This window comes from Xyrauchen texanus, chromosome 29, assembly GCF_025860055.1.
Source record: "Xyrauchen texanus isolate HMW12.3.18 chromosome 29, RBS_HiC_50CHRs, whole genome shotgun sequence".
In the NCBI taxonomy this organism is placed as follows: domain Eukaryota; kingdom Metazoa; phylum Chordata; class Actinopteri; order Cypriniformes; family Catostomidae; genus Xyrauchen; species Xyrauchen texanus.
In genome coordinates, this window is record NC_068304.1 from 20,103,393 (window position 1) to 20,121,082 (window position 17,690).

The following is a 17,690-nucleotide window of genomic DNA, read 5'->3' on the forward strand; positions in this document are numbered from 1 at the left end:
AACTGTTTTACTGGGTGTAAGGAGGTTTTACCAAACCCACACAGCCCAGCATCTCATGGAGGCTAAAGCCTTGCTAATGGCTGAGTGGGGAATAACCTCCAAAGTTCACTGCATGGTGACTGACAATGCATCCAACATGATCCTAAGTGCCCAGCTACTCAACCTTCGCCATGTCCCATGTTTTGCTCATAATTTGAATTTGATAGTGAAAAAGGCCCTGGATCAAACCCCAGTCATCAATGAAATTCGCCAGAAAGCCAGAAAGATAGTGGGGTTGTTCAGATCCAGCTGCAAAGCAAAGGACAAGCTTGTGGAGATGCAGAGTTTGATGGGCAGACCAAGTCTGAAAATGATACAGGAGGTTGAAACGAGATGGAACAGCACATTCGACATGCTACAACGCTTGTATGAGCAACGTGAGCCAGTGGCTGCTGCACTTGCCAATTTAAACAGTGATACTGCTCCCCTGACAAGTCTTGAGTATGACATTATTCAACAGTCATTGACACTTCTTCAACCATTCAAACTAGCAACAACAGAGATGTCAGAGGAACAGAGAGTGTCTGCTTCAAAGCTCATACCATTGTACAGGATGTTGCAGCACAAGCTTGCACAGAAAAAGGAAATGCAACGCAGGAATCAACTGTACAATTAGGTAGGACACTATGACCATACGTGTAATTGGCCATAACTCTCATATTGTTGTCATTATTTTAATTAATATGGTTTTCTCTTGTGTTGGCTCATAGGCTCACATCTACAAGAAGGTCTGCACTCCAGATGTGGAGGGTACGAGACTTTTAGAGCCTTGGCACTGGCTACACTGCTGGACCCAAGGTTTAAAAATGTGGCTTTTGGAAATCCTGCCAAAGCCCTGGATGCTGAAAAGCACATCACACTGGAGTGTGCTTCACTGATGCGTTCAAACACAACTCCTGGTGAGTTTCAGTCTATGTTATCTTATGTAATGTGATTCATGAAATTTATACTTCATATGTGTTGTCAGTTTATAATTTGTTACTAATTGCCGTTTTCTTTTAATTCAGAACCACAAATGTCAACATCAGGCCCATCATCAACACCAGTTGAAACACAAGACAGTTTATGGGAACATTTTGACAATCGTATCCGTGAGACCCAGATGATACACAATCCTACAGCTGATGCCACAGTGGAAGTGAAAAAATACCTCAGCGATGCGTTTTTGCCCAGAACTCATGATCCTCTAACTTACTGGAAAGAGAGAGCAGTAATCTTTCCTCATTTGTATGTCCTAGCTAAAAAATATCTTTGTATGCCAGCAACAAGTGTCCCTTGTGAGAGAATTTTTTCAAAGGCTGGAGAAATTATCTGTAAAAAAGAAGTAGGCTGAGTCCTTCAACAGCAGAGAAATTAATATTTTTGAATAAAAATCTATAAGAAAGGGAGACATTGTGGCTTGATTTATTTTTATTAATATTCATTTTTCATGACCAAAATCACATTATGCAATGTGAAGAGACTACAGGTTACAAGCTTCATATATTACAAAAATACAATAAAAAAAAAAAACCAACACATTTTTTTATTAGCTCTTTGTAAAGGTTGTTTCAGATCAACACCTGCAAGTGACCACTAGGTGTCACCGTGGAGACGGGTTTCGGATTGATTCGAAGCCTCGAAACAAAATGGCACATTTGCTTCGACTGTTTCATTGCTTCACGAAGCCTCGATCTGCCCATCTCTACAGTATTCCTCTGATGGTGTCCGTTTCTTTAAAAGTTTACGGCCTTGAAGCTATCTGTATGTGCTTGATTCCATGCTCATGAGAGCTCTGTGACTCTGGTCCCGCCCTGATAGTAAAATGAATCGTGATTAGCTGAAGAAAGAATGTGCTACAATTGGTCTGAGTAATGTGGCTTTTATCTGATTGGATGAGTAAACGATGGGTGGAGTTCACCTATTTGTCTTGATTCTAGATTTGTTTCAAAATCGGCAAATGCGTGTAGTGATCCACAAATAAATGTGCGCGATTCACAAATGAATGCTGGACAGAGTTGTGCTTGTGATTTAAAAAATATATTTTTAAATTTGCAAATCTAATTTTATTTATTTGTGTATTCACTTAATTTTTTTTAAATCTCATACATTTATTTGTGGATCTTATTAAATTTACTGGTGAACTAACTTTCTAATTGTAAATCTCTTTCAATTTGTATGTTAATACGCAACAATTCTATCTCCATAAATTAACAATGTAAATTGTAGAAACTAAATAGCATGTTCACACAAACATTCAGTGGTTGAACCCTTGTGTGTCAATAAAAAAAATACTCAGAGGTTCTTAGAGGACAAAAATATTATATATGAATTGTATTTTTCACTGACTTCCATTTTTTTAACCAACATCAGTCCTGATCATATCAACCAAATATTCATTTTCAGGATTTTAACCCTTTAAATGTCAGATTGTTTATATAATTTCACTGTTGTATTTTTAATGAATGCATTAAAACCACACACACAATAAAATAATTATTTTCCATATACTAAATGCTAAGGGGGAATTTTTATTTTATTTTACTATCACAGTCTGGGATATGTCAATGATTTGCAACAACATTGATTTTGATGTATTATTATTTTTTGTGCAGTGTCAGATAAAAAATAAATAAATAAATAAACACAATCAGGACCTTAGATGACAGAAATGTCTGTGTAAAAATCTGCCATAAAAATATTAGATTAATATTAATATTTTCCACTTTCACTGACATACATTTTAAACAAACATCAGTCCTGATCACACACACACACACACACACACACACACACACACACACACACACACACACATTTCTCAATAAACACATACACAACACACCAACACACCCACAAAATGTTAGCTGCATAACTTATTAAATTGGCCTGCAGTGCTCTATAATACAGCTAATAAAATAGGAACAAAGCATGTATTTGCTCCATAGGCTTAACATGAGAAAAATGGTGCCATCTGGTGGAATATATAAAAAACATTTTTGAAGCCAGGGCTCCGGAATGAAAACATAAAATCATAGAATTCATGTTTTTTGTTTTATTCCCAATGGGATCAAAATTGTAGTTATAATGGGCTTCAATGGGACATTTTTTTGTCCTGAAGATCCTGAGTGTAACTATTGTTTACACAGTGTATTATAGATGTATTAAAACGCTTAACAAAATTATTAATAATTTGGCTAAATGTATGCCGTTGGCAATAACACAGCCAAATTGATCGAAAAAAAAAATGAAAAAGTAAAAAATGTCCCGAAGGTTGCACGAGGGTTAATACTCTGAGCAAAATGCTCAGCCCATTGGTGTCTTTTTGAATAAAATAAAGTAAACTTCCAAACAAACAAACAAAAAATGTATTCAATTTTGTATTTTAGAGCTACTCGATTACCAGTTTTTTTGGATTGCTAAATGACAGTGAGCACAACTGGAGCTACATGTGCAAAACTCTAACTACAGTCTGCACTACCAACCTGAGCTAAACAGTTCACATCACTTGCAAAACTCATTCCAAGCAACACAACTCTTAACTCATGGCTCAAAGCAAGCTCAGTGCAGCAAACACTATGCACAACCCTCACTGAGATAACACACACTGTCATCAGAACACACTGAGAGTAAAAACACTAGCATCAAACACCAATACAGAAAATACAAACTTTTCATCTTTACAGTTTGAACAATTTCAGTGTCTTCATACAAAGTCATATTTTCTTCAAAGAAAAGAGTGACATTCTTTCACATGATTTATTTACATTTTTTTACACAACATAACAATTCTTTAAGGTAAATGAAAATGAGCAGTTTGCTTCAATAGTCTGTAGTAATTTACAGAATTACAGTAATGAGAAAAAAAAGGTAGAAACTAAAAGTACATACTGTAATTCCAACAAATAATTGAGGGGCTAATCCTGCCTCTCTCTAGCATCAGGCCACACATCAGCATCACATCTAATGTTCTCTCTTGCCATGCACCTGGGGAAGAACCTTCTGGAGTGCCTTATCCATCCCTGGCAGTCCTCTGGACTCGTGTTCTCACATCCGGCATGCATGGCTTCCAAAAGAGACATTTGGTCATGTGGGTGGTGATCAAACACTTTCCACCTCCAGGCAGAGAAAAACTCCTCTATTGGGTTGAGGAAGGGTGAATATGCAGGCAGGTACAAAACCATAAATCTGCGATGTGCTGCAAACAATCTGTGACAGCTGCAGAGAGGTGAAAAGCAGCGTTATCGCAAACTATGACAAAAACTTGGGGGTTTCTTACTGGCTCCCCCTGTTCTGCTGGCACTAGCTGAGCATCGAGCTGTTCTATGAAAGCTATAAGCCTTTCTGTGTTGTATGAGCCAATGAGTGGTGTGTTGAGAAGCAAACCATCATTGGCCATTGCAGCACACATGGTGATATTTCCCCCCTTTGGCCTGGAACCTCCACAGTGGCCCTTTGACCTATAACATTCCTTCCTCTGCACCGTGTTTTGGCAAGGTCAAATCCAGCTTCATCGATAAATACAAATGAATGTGGTGTTTCCAGTGCTTCCACCTCCATTACTCTCTGAAAAACAGTTTTACTGTAGTAATACTAGTGTTTTTTTTACTGTAAATATTTTTTTATAGCTGTGTATGTAACCTCGGATGTCTTACCTGGACATATTGGTATCTTTGCTCTTTTGCTCTTTGATCTAGCAGTGTTTGAAAGGCACAAGGCTGAAATCTATTCTGTTTTGAATGTGTGGTTCACAGTTTTGACAGCAGTGTGTTAGCATTTGAACTAGTGTTGCCACCTGTCCCGGTTTTACCGGGATTGTCCTTCTTTTTAATAACCTGTCCCGGGAAATTTATCCACTCTCCCGGGACACTAAATGTCCCGGTTTTCGAAAGGCTACGTGAATATGTATATTCAACTATCTATTTTCTCTCCACTTGAAATAGCCTATGCGTTGTGCACAGAGTGGTCCGTGTCTCTTGTGTGTAGAATCCGCTATCATTGGCTCTGGGACGTGTGACGTGACGTAGGCTACGTCATCTAGCGCGTCTGTCTTCTTGGCAGCTAGCCAGTTACTACAGGCGGCAATTTGAGAAGCAGTGTGAAGAAGATTGTACGTCAACGTCGTTCGTTAGCGTTAACATGGGTGGCGAGACGGAAGACGAAGATGACAGTGTGTTCACAAAGACGGACAGGCCAGTAAAAAGAAAATGAAACATTCGACATACTTTAATAATGACTGGTTGAAAAATGACAATTACTCCACATGGCTAAAGCCAACACCAGGCGACCCACTTTATGCTACCTGCTCCGTATGCTCAGTTAAAATTCTGGTTAAACATGAAGGCAAAACTGCTTTGGATGACCATGCTAAAACAAATAATTTTTTAGCAAGGCAACTGAATCCACTGAGCTGTTGAAAGTAGTTGCTTTTGTTTTTTCCATACCAGTCAGTAATGCCTATGCAGAAAGAGTGTTCAGTCATATGGAGGATGTTTGGTCCGATAAAAGAAACAGACTGTCAGTTGCAATGGTGAAGTCTGAGCTTCAGGTCAGATTGAATTTCAATTGTCATGCACTGAATTCAAGACATTCATTGAAGAACAGAAACCACTGATAGCTGCAGCAAAGGGAAACGCCAAGTATAGATGGAAGACTAGGTAAGCTAAGGCCCATTTATGTATGATTTTGTTATTCCAATGTCTGATTGAGACATACTAAATAAAAGTGGCTATAGATGTGGCTAAGGTATGGTAAATGCAAATCTAATGTCATCCCTCTACTTATTTCTTTAGCAAAGCAAAAGCAAGCACAAGCACAGTATCTAAGCAACCAGGTAAGCTATAAGTTAAGATAAGTGAGAATACTTGAGATGTTTAAAATATTCACGACTATGCACAATCTTACTGCACAACGACCAATTGTGTCTTCTGAGTCTAATGTCTAATGGACATTTTCACTTGTGAGCAAAGCGGTGGCCGGGTCATTGATTTGTCCAGGTTTTTTATCAGACATAGGTGGCAACCCTAATTTGAACATAGTGCTGTAAATCCACAGTGTTGTGCAGGTTGTGGTTAAAGTCATGGGATAAGTGTGTAGAGTTTTGAAAACTGTGTTCAAGCAATGAAAAACGAACTAGAGTTTGGTCCACATGAACTGCTACTGTGCAGACTGTAGTTAGAGTTTTGCACATGTAGCTCCAGTTGTGCTCACTGTCGTTTAGCAATCGAAAAAAACTGTCACATTTATAGAAGGGCTTTTATTATGACATGTTTTAAAAGCCCTAACCCGGAACACTTCAGGAGACGCTCACTGGTTCGCCTGTTTGCTATCCTGTTAGCATGGCTACTGTCTAATCACAAACACACTGCAGTGCAGCAGATGAGAGGGCAGGGACGAGTCGGCACCGCTTTTCCTCCCAATTCTTCCATTGTTTGCGCTTTTGTTTTATCGAGATGGGGACAAGAGACGACGAATATGACTACTTGTTTAAAGGTGACTATAAAATACACTAGTCTTGAGTGTATATGTTAGAATAGCAGTGATTATCGTGGTTATTGTGTCGGGGACCGTTTGTGTAGTTGTGTATTAAACTCGAGCTGTAAAGGCCAGCTAACCGGCTAGCTAGCTACCAAAACAAACTCCTGCTGAAATAGCTCATGGCTGGAATAGCATAATTTGGGGGTTTCGGGCTTTGTTGGATTCTCTGATTGTAACTCAACAACTACACGTATATTTTTTTGTTTGTTAGTTAGCTAGCTGATATAAATAGTATTTACCGCAGGTGGGACCACACCTTGAATCCGCTAACCGTTAGCTGGTACTGCCGTTGTAGTAGTTCGAGTGGAGCAGGCGGAAATTTGAAACAGCCTGTGTTCTCACCTATACCCAATAATAATCTAAAATCTCGATAAATTGGCTCCATTTTCACCCCGAGGTTGAATTCATCTCGTTTCGTTTTCATGGCGTTGTGTGCTTGATGATGGTGAACACTACCGAACTGATGAATTGATAGTTGTGAGTATCTAAAAATAATAACAATTATTCGTATAAGCTTGCTTTTAATATCTATTAAGATAATAAGAATTATGTTTACACAGTGTTAGTTTATGCGACCATTTCACAAATGTCTGCCTTTTTGGGACAAACCCCTGAAACAACCCTTTGCATTTAGTAATCTTTACCATACACTGTTCTTCTATCTTTGTGTGGTTTCACTCATGTGAGACCTGTTGTGTCATCAGTTAAATTACGTTCTGATGTGAGTCAGTGTTTGTAACACCACCGCAAATCTAGTGGTTTAGTCCCAGTGTTGTGTGGCTGTCTTTGAATTAGATGCTCTTTTTTTATTTACCTAATAGGGTAAGTGATCAGCAAGTGTTTCTAATTATACGCTATCAGTTTTGCGTCAGAAAGGTTAACCAAAAATTGTCCTCTCTCCCACATAGTGGTCTATTTCAATCTATTTGTGTGCACTTTGCACTCAAATTAGGCTGTGAGACATAATGTTGTGACATAAGCACTGCACAGTTTCCTTATTTTGAAAAGGTTTGTTCCTTTATTTTCTTTTACAGAGATTTTGAAAAGGTTTTGTTCCTTTATTTTCTTTTACAGAAAAGTAGCCTACAACCTGCATATTTATACAATATGCTATGGTACGGCTGCAGGATTGACAAAAATTGTAACTGTCAATTATTTCCCTTGATATTGTCATTGCAAATAATTTTGATTAATGCTATATACATTAAAATGCTTTCTTTTGGTGGTATAAATTTATGCACTATGTCGGCAACATATCTAAAACAAGGCAAGAACTATTTCTGAATTATTGTATTGCTGTTTTATCAGTAAATGAAGGCAGTGCCTTAATGGGCAACTTCAATTTGGCCCTCTTATAAGCATGAAGAATAAAACAGTTGTGCAAGTTTTGAATATATATACACAGAAGCGAGCAGCATACTTGTATTTGGTATGCTCAACCACTCCAAAAAGAAGTTATATAGAACATTTTTATGCAACGTTTGATTACATCTTTATGGACCGCTATAATTTACACTTTTTAGGAGTAGTTAATTGTGGCAGCTGAAATTGTAATCTCGATTAATTGACCCTTTGCTAAACCTGCCTTAAAAGCACTTCTGACAATCCGGTCTTACCAACAGTTGTCCTGCCACCATTACTCTGATATGCGTTTGCTATTTTCAAATGACAGCCTATGGAAGTAATGTGTGTTTGAGTATTTTTCAGTGGGATTTCATAATTTTTAATTTTTTTTTAAACATTTATAATAGTAACACCAGTTATCCAGAGAGGATGCCTGTAGTGTTTTTCTTTTTGTTTTCTTTTTAAATAATCTTTAAATAAAACTGGAGAAGAGATTGTTATGGATTAAACTGTGTCAGTCCTCATTCCCAAATGCTCCAAGGTAATTAAAGCTAATAACTGAACGTTAATTCATTTGTGTTGATTATAGTCATAGTAAAAGTGATCGTAATTAAACAGTTCACAGCATCAAAATGAGGATGTTAATAGATGTTATAAAGGCACTGTTCACTTACGCTAATGTTATTAGATGTGTAATCGCTATTATGGTGCTGTGAAAAAGTCCTGGTTCTATTTTTGTGTATTTTTCATACTAAATTGTTTTAGATCTTCAAACGAGATATAACATAAAACAACCTGAGTAAACACAAAATACAGTTTTCAAATATATATTTTTTTATTGAGGCAAAAAAGTTATCCAACACACATCACCCATGTGAAAAACCAACTGCAACCTTAAACTTAATAGCTGATTGTGCCACCTTTAGCAGCAACAAGTGCAACCAAACACTTCCGATAACTGGAGATCAGTCTTTCACAACACTTTTTGTGGCCTGCCCTTCTGCTTTAGTTCAGCCACACTGGGTTTTTGAGCATGAACTGCAAGTTGAAGGTTCTGCCACAGCATCTCAAAGTCAGGACTTTGACTAGGCCACTCCAAAACTGTAATTTTTATTATTTTTAGCCATTCAGAGGTGGACTTACTCCTATGCTTTGGATCATTGTCTTGCTGCACAATCCATCTGCTCTTGAGCTTCAACTCACGGACTGTTGACCGGAAGTTCTCTTTTAAGATTTTCTGGTAGAGAGCAGAATTCATGCTTCCCTCTATTATTGCAAGTCGCCCTGAAGCAGCAAAGCATCTTCACACCATCACACTACCACCACCATGCTTGACCCTAGGTATGATGTGCTTTTTGTGGAATTCTATGTTTGATTCGCACCAGATGCAACGGGACCCCTGTCTTCCAAACAGTTCCACTTTCGACTCAATCAAGGTGTGTTTTTGTAAAATTCAGATGAGCCATAATGTTCTTCTGGGATAGCAGTGGATTTCGCCTCGCCACTCTTCCATGGATGCCATTTCTGGCCAGTGTCTTTCTGATAGTGAAGTCATAAACAGTGACATTTATTGATGCGAGAGAGGCCTGCAGTTCCTTAGATGTTGTCTTTGGCTTTTTTGTGATTTCCTGTCGTCGCTGTGCTCTTGGAGGAATTTTGGCCACTTCTTGGAAGGTTCCCTACTGTGCCAAGTTTTCTCCATTTCTCTAACTGTGGTTCTTTGGAGTCCCAGAGCCTTTGAAACTGCTTTGTAACCCTTCCCAAACTGATGTATTTTAATCACCTTTTTCCTCATAATTTATGGAATTTCTTTCGACCATGGCATAGTGTGCTACTGTGTGAGAACATTTAGCCAACTTAATGCTGCTGAAAATTTTTTTGATGTTGATTTGATTTAACAGGGCTGGCAGTAATCAGGCCTGGCTGTGTCTAGTCCAGCTGAACCCCAATATGGATGCAGTTTCATAGATTTGGGGATTTAAATGTTTTTCATTTAAAAATAGTATTTTGTGTTTGCTCCGATTGCCTTCATTTTATGTTATGTATTTTGTTTGAATTTTTTAAACAATTTAGAGATGTTCAAAAAACTGAATTAATCAGGATGGGACAAATACTTTTTCACAGCACGGTAAATTAAGTTTTTCTCTTCAAGTGACTGTAATAATCGTTTGCCTTCTGATTCACAGTTTCCACAGGTTTTGAGCCACTTACAATGTAATTTAACAATTTCTTTGATGAAAAACTTAAGATAAATATGCATAACAATGTTACTCTTCATACTAGCCCACGTAAAAATATTATCTGTTCCGTTTGATAATATTTTGGCAAAAACCATGGCGTTCGCGGCTATCTCTCATTCATTTTATGGAGAGTTCTGCCGAGCTCTTCAAAGTGAGCAACCGTAACCAAGGGGGGTTGCGCTTAGTGAAGGGTCTATTGTGCAGCCCTATGCTATTGTGTTGATTTGATGACAGATATAAAACAATTATGTGTTTTTCTCTTCCCCCCCCCCACCCCCCAACCCAAGTGGTCCTGATTGGAGACTCTGGTGTGGGGAAGAGTAACCTGCTGTCCCGTTTCACCCGCAATGAATTCAACCTTGAGAGCAAAAGCACTATTGGAGTGGAGTTCGCTACACGTAGCATTCAGGTAGATGGGAAGACAGTTAAGGCTCAGATCTGGGACACAGCTGGTCAGGAGCGGTACCGAGCCATCACTTCAGCGTAAGGCTGGCTGTTCTTACAAAAGTTTTTAAGAATACTCTTATTCTTAAATTTATTTAAAAAAATTCATTCCTTATTGACCACCTTAATCATTTGTTTTGAATGCATTTTATTATATTTGATGGAGCCTAACTCAGTGTTGAGATTAAATTGAATGTGAAATACAGTTTGCAAATTATTTTACCTTTGTAATCTGATTTGAGTAAAATAGGATATTCAACCATAATCATTTTTCCCTTCTATTAGGAATTAAATTGAATGGTGATTGATTACATTTTAATTAAGAATGTCTGGTGGTAGCCATGTGTGGCCAACAGCTGATACACTTCCTGAGAGACTTTATTGTTTCGCTCATTGCTAACGAGTGGACCGTCTGCACATTGTTTATTGACCACAGCGTGGTTTTGCGCACAGCCGTTTCTTTTTTCACAATTAGAATGTTGCGTGAACAAATGATACTGCTATCGCTGTTGCTAACTTTAAAACTAGCAGGCTGATGTCGCGTGTAGGAAATCCAGTGGCGCTGGTATTGACTATTCTCCCTGACCAATTGTGATCTGCTGGATTTTGACATCACATTTAGTATCGGCGAGATTAATAAAGTGCAGTGGAGCTCAATAGTCTGATTGCTTGGGAGTAGAAGCTGTCATGAAGTCGGCTGGTCGCGGTCCTGATGCTTCGTTACCGCCTGCCTGATGGTAGCAGTGAGAGTAGCCCATGGCTCAGATGGCTGGAGTCTCTGATGATCCTCCTGAGCTTTTTTCACACACTGCCTCGTATATGTCCTGGAGGGAGGGAAGATCACCTCAGATGACGTGTCTGGCAGTTCGTACCACCCTTTGCAGTGCTTTGCGGTTGAGGGAGGTGCTGTTGCCGTACCAGGTGGTGATGCAGCCAGTCAGGATGTTCTACAGTGCTGGTGTAGAATATGGTGGTTCATTCCAAACATCCTCAGCCATCTCAGGAAGAAGAGGCACTGTTGAGCCTTCAAAACAGCCTCAGTGTGGAGGAACCATGTGAGTTTCTCTGTGATGTGGACACCGAGGAACTTGAAGCTGCTGACTCTCTCCACCGGTGCTCCATTGATGGTGATGGCACTGTGTTCTCTGTCTTTTCTCCCGAAGTCCACCACAAGCTCCTTGGCCTTACTGACATTGAGGGAGAGGTTTTGCTGTTTACACCAGCATGTGAGAGTGTGCACCTCCTCTCTATAGGGTGTTTCATCATTGTCAGTGATCAGACCTTCCACCGTCGTATCATCAGCAAACTTAATGATGGCATTGGAGCTATGTGTTGCCACACAGTTATATGTGTACAGGGAACACAGGATAGCAAACCAGTGTTGAGGGTCAGCTATGAGATGGTGCTGCCAATTCTAACCACCTGTTATCTGCTTGACAGGAAGTCCAGGATCCAGCTGCACAGTGAGCTGTTTAAGCCCAGTGCCCGGAGAATCACATCAAGCTTGGAGGGCACTATGGTGTTGAGTTCTGAGCTGTAGTCTACAAACAGCATTCTAACATATGTTATATATCTTTTTCCTAATGAGAGAGATCAGTGTGTAGAGTAGATGTAATGGCATCATTAGTGGAGTGGTTGTTGCGGTATACAAACTGCAGTGAGTCCAGTGAGGCAGGTAGTTCAGAGCAGATGTAATCTCTGATTAGTCTCAAAGTATTTGCTGATGATGGGGGTCAGAGCAACAAGACACCAGTCATTTAAGCAAGTGATTTTGGATTGCTTTGGTACAGGCACAATGGTGGACATTTTAACGCACGTGGGGACCACAGACAAGGAGAGGGAAAGGTTGAAAATGTCAGTAAAAACACCAGCCAGTTGGTTTGCGCATGCTCTGATGTCGCAGCCCAGATTGGCGTTTTGACCCACGGCTTTACGGATATTCACCCATCGGAAGGATCGGGTTACATCCGCTACAGAAACTGAGAGTGAACTAACCTTGGTTGCTTTGGCCGTAAGAGCTCTCTCAGCATGGGCGGTGTTATTTCCCTCGAAACGAGCATAACATGTATTAAACTCATCCGGGAGAGAGGCAGCTGTGTTCATGAGGGAGTTTTTATTCCCTTTGAATTCTGTGATGATATTAATTCCCTGCCACGTGCTTCTAGAGTCGGTGGTGTTGAACAGTCTTGTTCCTGTACTGGTGTTTGGCTGCTCTGATAATTTTTCAGAGGGCATAACTGACTTGTTTTACACTGTTATTATTATTTAAGACACAGATACTACTGCAAAGATATAAAAGAGTGTAAATGGGTAGAATACAGACCAAAGAATGATGATAGGCATACCTTACTTTGGGCAGATTTGTGAATGGCTTTCACTGCAGAAGGCAAATGATTGAAGCAGTATAGAAAACAAAAGAGTGAATGGGCACTTTAGACTATTTGAGTAGATTTGATTCCTAGATTTTGATTTGTAGACTAATTAAATGAATGACGCATAATGTCCTTGGAAAAGGTCTCTATACAAACAATCGTGCAGATGTTGTTTGCAGCAGCTTGCTAATAACTCTACATGCCGGTGTGTTCATGTTGACTGATTAACCGATTGAACAACTTAAATTTAATTAGCTGTTGGACTCAAAGTAGGTGGAGTCCAGGTCTGCCTAGACCTGGACTAATGGCAGTAAGAAGGTGTTTAGCAGCCGCAAAGAAGTTTTCCTGATAGTTCACCCTGGCGTGCTATTACGAACCTCTGAAATCAAACAAATTTTGGCCAGATTTAGTTCTAAATGACGTCACACCAATTTGTTTTTCAATTTCGTATGAATTGTGCCAAAGCCTTAAAGTAAAGAATTTAAATTTGTTGTTGACTGAGTGCATTTATTGAGCATGCTATTACATTTTGCCTTTTTAATTTGTTCACCATGTTAATATAAAGGTATTACCGGGGAGCTGTTGGGGCGCTTTTAGTGTATGACATCGCAAAGCACCTGACCTATGAGAATGTGGAACGCTGGCTTAAGGAACTGAGAGACCATGCAGACAGCAACATCGTCATCATGCTTGTGGGCAATAAAAGTGACTTGCGTCACCTACGGGCTGTGCCCACTGATGAAGCACGTGCTTTTGCAGGTAAGATGCACAAACACACAGAAGTTGAACTTTAACATCTGATGCATTACAGAAATAATGTTTAGATAGTGTTTTACAAAAGCTGCTTCTGTTAGTTCAAGTTTCTTTGTGTACTTATTAACTGTTAATGTATGTTTCCATTGGTTGCAGAGAAAAATGGACTGTCTTTCCTAGAGACTTCGGCTTTGGATTCCACCAATGTAGAGACTGCTTTTCAGACCATCCTGACTGGTATGTGTGAATAGAAGTACAGAGTAGTGTTTCAACATATACAGCGGATCAGCCGTTTTAGGTTAAGGATGATGAACTTATTTTCTTAATGGTCATAGAATAGATGAATAAGGAAAATGAACTCCGTAATGGGCATGAGGAAATGAGTATGTGGGAGTCAAAATGGAATAAGAAAGATAGTAAATGATTGGCCAGTGGCCGAAGGCCATATCCTTATGAATGACTCATCAAAAGCCCTGCCTTGCTTGGGTAGGTTCCTCTAGCCTGACGTGACTAAAATAAAGAGTTTCTGTCTTCTTTTGCTCCTCTGTTCAGATCCTGGCATCTGCAAAGCAGGAACAAATTAATGTTTAAAAGGCATCGCAGTCAATTGCATTGCTGGAATTACATTTGCTCTTATATTTTATGACTATGGCTGTAGGATTGTGGGCTTTTATTGCAACACCCAGTCTGCATTCATTTTTATTTTGTAAATTGCTGTCACTACCAATAAATAAGTAAGATTTTCTAAGGAATTCGTAACATTTTAGACCTTGGCTGAGTGTAATAGCTCCATTCTTTCTCTCTGTCCTGCAGAAATCTACCGGATTGTGTCCCAAAAGCAGATGTCGGACCGCCGAGACAATGACATGTCACCTAGCAACAATGTGGTGTCCATCCAGGTGCAGCCTACCGAGAATAAACCAAAGATGCAATGCTGCCAAAGCATCTAGCAGCACTCCCACACTCCCAACCACCCACCTGCAACATCCCCTCCCCTCCTCTTCAAGACTACTTTGGGTCTGCGATGCAGCTGCACAACTAGGCTTGAGCACAGAGGCTGGTTCCAAAAGCTGGAATCTCAAAGGGTCACCACCTGCAGTCTGGACTAAGCTCGTTTTGTTTCTTCCTGCCATGGTAGGCTTTTATATTGCAGATTTTTAATAATCATTTGTGCCGATCTTCACTGAAATGTCTTAATATATAATTTCATTTGCAAATGTATGAAGTTTGCTCATGTATGTCTTTAGTAGCAACCCCATTTTTGCTGTTGCGTCTGGGGTGGATGGGAGAAACGTGCAGTATTGGAGGTATTGCTGTATTTAATGTTGTGATGTAGAGAGATGACGTCTTTGTTTTTAGATGTTAGAAAACAATTGGAGCCCAAACACTGCAGACTTCACCTTCAGCCATACACGACAATGGTTTCCACTGCATGTAAAACTAAGTTGCAGCTCAATACAACTTCCTTCATGCGTTAGGCACGGATTACAAAGCAACATTGCATTCTTTATTTCACCATCCTATGGATGAGGACTTCAAGGCATAGTTTATCCAAAAATGACAAATCTGTCATTTATTCACCCTAATGTTGTTCCAAACCTGTATAACCTTTCTTAAAGAGCTGTTTAGAACAACGTAAGGGTGAATATTCATTTTTAGGTGAACTATACCTTTAAGCTTGTGGCACAGGGAACATCCTGTACACCGTGCCTCAGACCAATCCATAGCTATTGCTAATGTGCTATTTTCCCTACACCATCATGTGTGTCTCTTGCATCCTTGGTTTTATTTTAGTGCCTTTCATAATGGAACGTCACATGGGACGCCTCCGGTTTCATGCATGTGCTTCAAACACTGCGGTTTTACACCTCTACAGCTTTCTATGCCAGTGCAATGAGACCTTCATCACATGATGCTCTGCAGTGCTGTAATTATGCTGTAATATAGTATAAAACTGACCCCTTCTTTGACTCGAAGGGAAAGTTAAACCCAAAAATGAATTTTGTAGTTTACTCACCATCATGTTGTTCCAAACCCGAATTACTTTTATTTCTTCTGTGGAACACAACAGGAAACCTTTGGTGGCAAGTTAGCCTCGGTCACCATTCACTTTCATTGCATCTTGGGTCCATAAAATGAAAGTGAATGGTGATTGGTGCTAGTATTCTGCCTAAATCTCCTTTTGTGTTACATGGATGAAAGTCAAACAGGTTTGGAACAACCTGAGGGTGAGTAAATGACAGAATTTTCATTTTTGGGTGAACTGTCCCTTTAATCTTGGTTGTCTTAGATATTGTTGAAATATTCCTGCATATTTCAGTTTTTAATAAACAGTGATGTCATAACGTGGAAAGATTATTTATCTGCGGCTTAAAGCGTAAAAGAGGGGAAAGTACTTTGGCTTGTACTTCAATGCCCACAAACAGGCACAGGTTCTTCTTTGGCACAATTGAAACTAAATAACACTACCAACAACCTATTGAGTGTAAAATGAGGGAATAGAGACTTTGTTTTACCTTTTCACTTCCTCCAACTTACAAACACATGTAAAATTGTCATCAATGCCACCTCAAACCCATTGTACTATTGAAGGTCACACTTTGTTGTTAAAGTAAGAACAGGAAAAACCAACTGCCCAGCTGACAACCACATCACATGAGAGCACTCTAGGGAATAGACTGGATTTTATTTCTCTTTTTGCACTGAATGTAAAATATTTCCCGGTTTGACTTACCCCACTACAGTTTATGATAACCAGTAACTTGTATTTACTCTGTGGTTGTCACTCGAATTCAGTTTATTAGCCTTTAATCGTCGTGGCGAAGTAATGGGACTCTCAGATGTTAAGACACAGTGTGATCATTTATGAATGTATTATGTGTTTTAGCCTACAACAGTCTTGTCCTGATTTCAGCTGATGGGGAAACTACCACAAGCTGTGATGCTCGTCTTTGCTTAATGACTGTCTAATAAAATTTACTCTGTGTGACCTAATATCAGTAAAGACTGAACTAATAATGCGTGTGATATAATGGTCACCAAAGATGACTTCAGAGTGGAAAAATACTGTAGACCTCAGCATTTAGTCCGCAACTCTAAAGTAATTTACTTTTTTCACTTTGATATCGATCACTTTGACTTTAATTACCTTAGCCCCAGGTAAAACAACATAGTTCACAAAGAGAGTTCTCAATAGTGTCAGAACACATTCCAGATGGAATTGAAAGCCCTTCCAACAGCAGTAGCTGGTGTTCAACCCCACATAATGTAATCACAAAAATGAAACGGAATAGAATGGATCGACATCGCTGCACAGGTGCATGTGAATAATGTTATGTTGTCAGCAGGTCACCTATATCCTAGAAGGTAAAACTCTAGAACTTCTAATGATAGCAGCATGTTGAGGTATTGCAGTACTTATTAGCATCAAATGGTAAAGACGCTGTGATATATAAGTGTTCGGATCAGTTTATGTATAGTGTTGGGGGCTTACCACATTTAGGACCCTGACTCTGATTGTATGACTGTTCTTTAGAGGCAAGGGTTACTGGTGCTAACCGGGGGCCAGTGCCAATGATGTGAGCATACAGATGGCACAACGATGGCCTGCCCATGCACTGCACAAAGCTGGTGTGACCTACTAAGATTGCCTAGATATTACTTTTTAACTGTCCCGTTTTTCACGTATTGCCTCAAACCTTATTTCTTTGTCTGCACTGTACTGTGATATTATTTTTTATTGTTATGATTATACTATTACTCTGTCCACTGTAATTCCAATTTAAGAGAGCAAATAAAATGTGTAGTTATTTCAAAATTATGCATACTGTTCCTATATGGCTCAATTTCTGATTTCAATTTCTTTAAAAGCTGCTATGAGTTGCTATGTAATAGTTTAATTACCAGATAAACCATTGCATTTGTTTTTTCCAATAGGATTTTTCTTTTTTATTTCAGTTCCTTATGACTGAATGTTATTTCT

The 17,690-nt window shown here is 39.3% G+C and overlaps 1 protein-coding gene and 1 long non-coding RNA gene across 2 annotated transcripts; both read left to right on the plus strand.

The window, feature by feature from the left end:
• Positions 1–336: 336 nt before the first annotated feature.
• Positions 337–1,341, plus strand: LOC127623285 (uncharacterized). Its single transcript, XR_007968046.1, has 3 exons — positions 337–655; positions 750–938; positions 1,047–1,341. It is a non-coding gene; the product is annotated as an uncharacterized LOC127623285 (long non-coding RNA).
• Positions 1,342–6,345: 5,004 nt separating this feature from the next.
• Positions 6,346–17,523, plus strand: rab11a (RAB11a, member RAS oncogene family). The gene is made up of 5 exons (XM_052097385.1): positions 6,346–6,510; positions 10,427–10,622; positions 13,521–13,714; positions 13,865–13,945; positions 14,522–17,523. Exons 1-5 carry the CDS (start codon positions 6,471–6,473, stop codon positions 14,656–14,658), a joined length of 648 nt encoding a protein of 215 aa, XP_051953345.1. The 5' UTR covers positions 6,346–6,470; the 3' UTR covers positions 14,659–17,523.
• Positions 17,524–17,690: the final 167 nt, after the last annotated feature.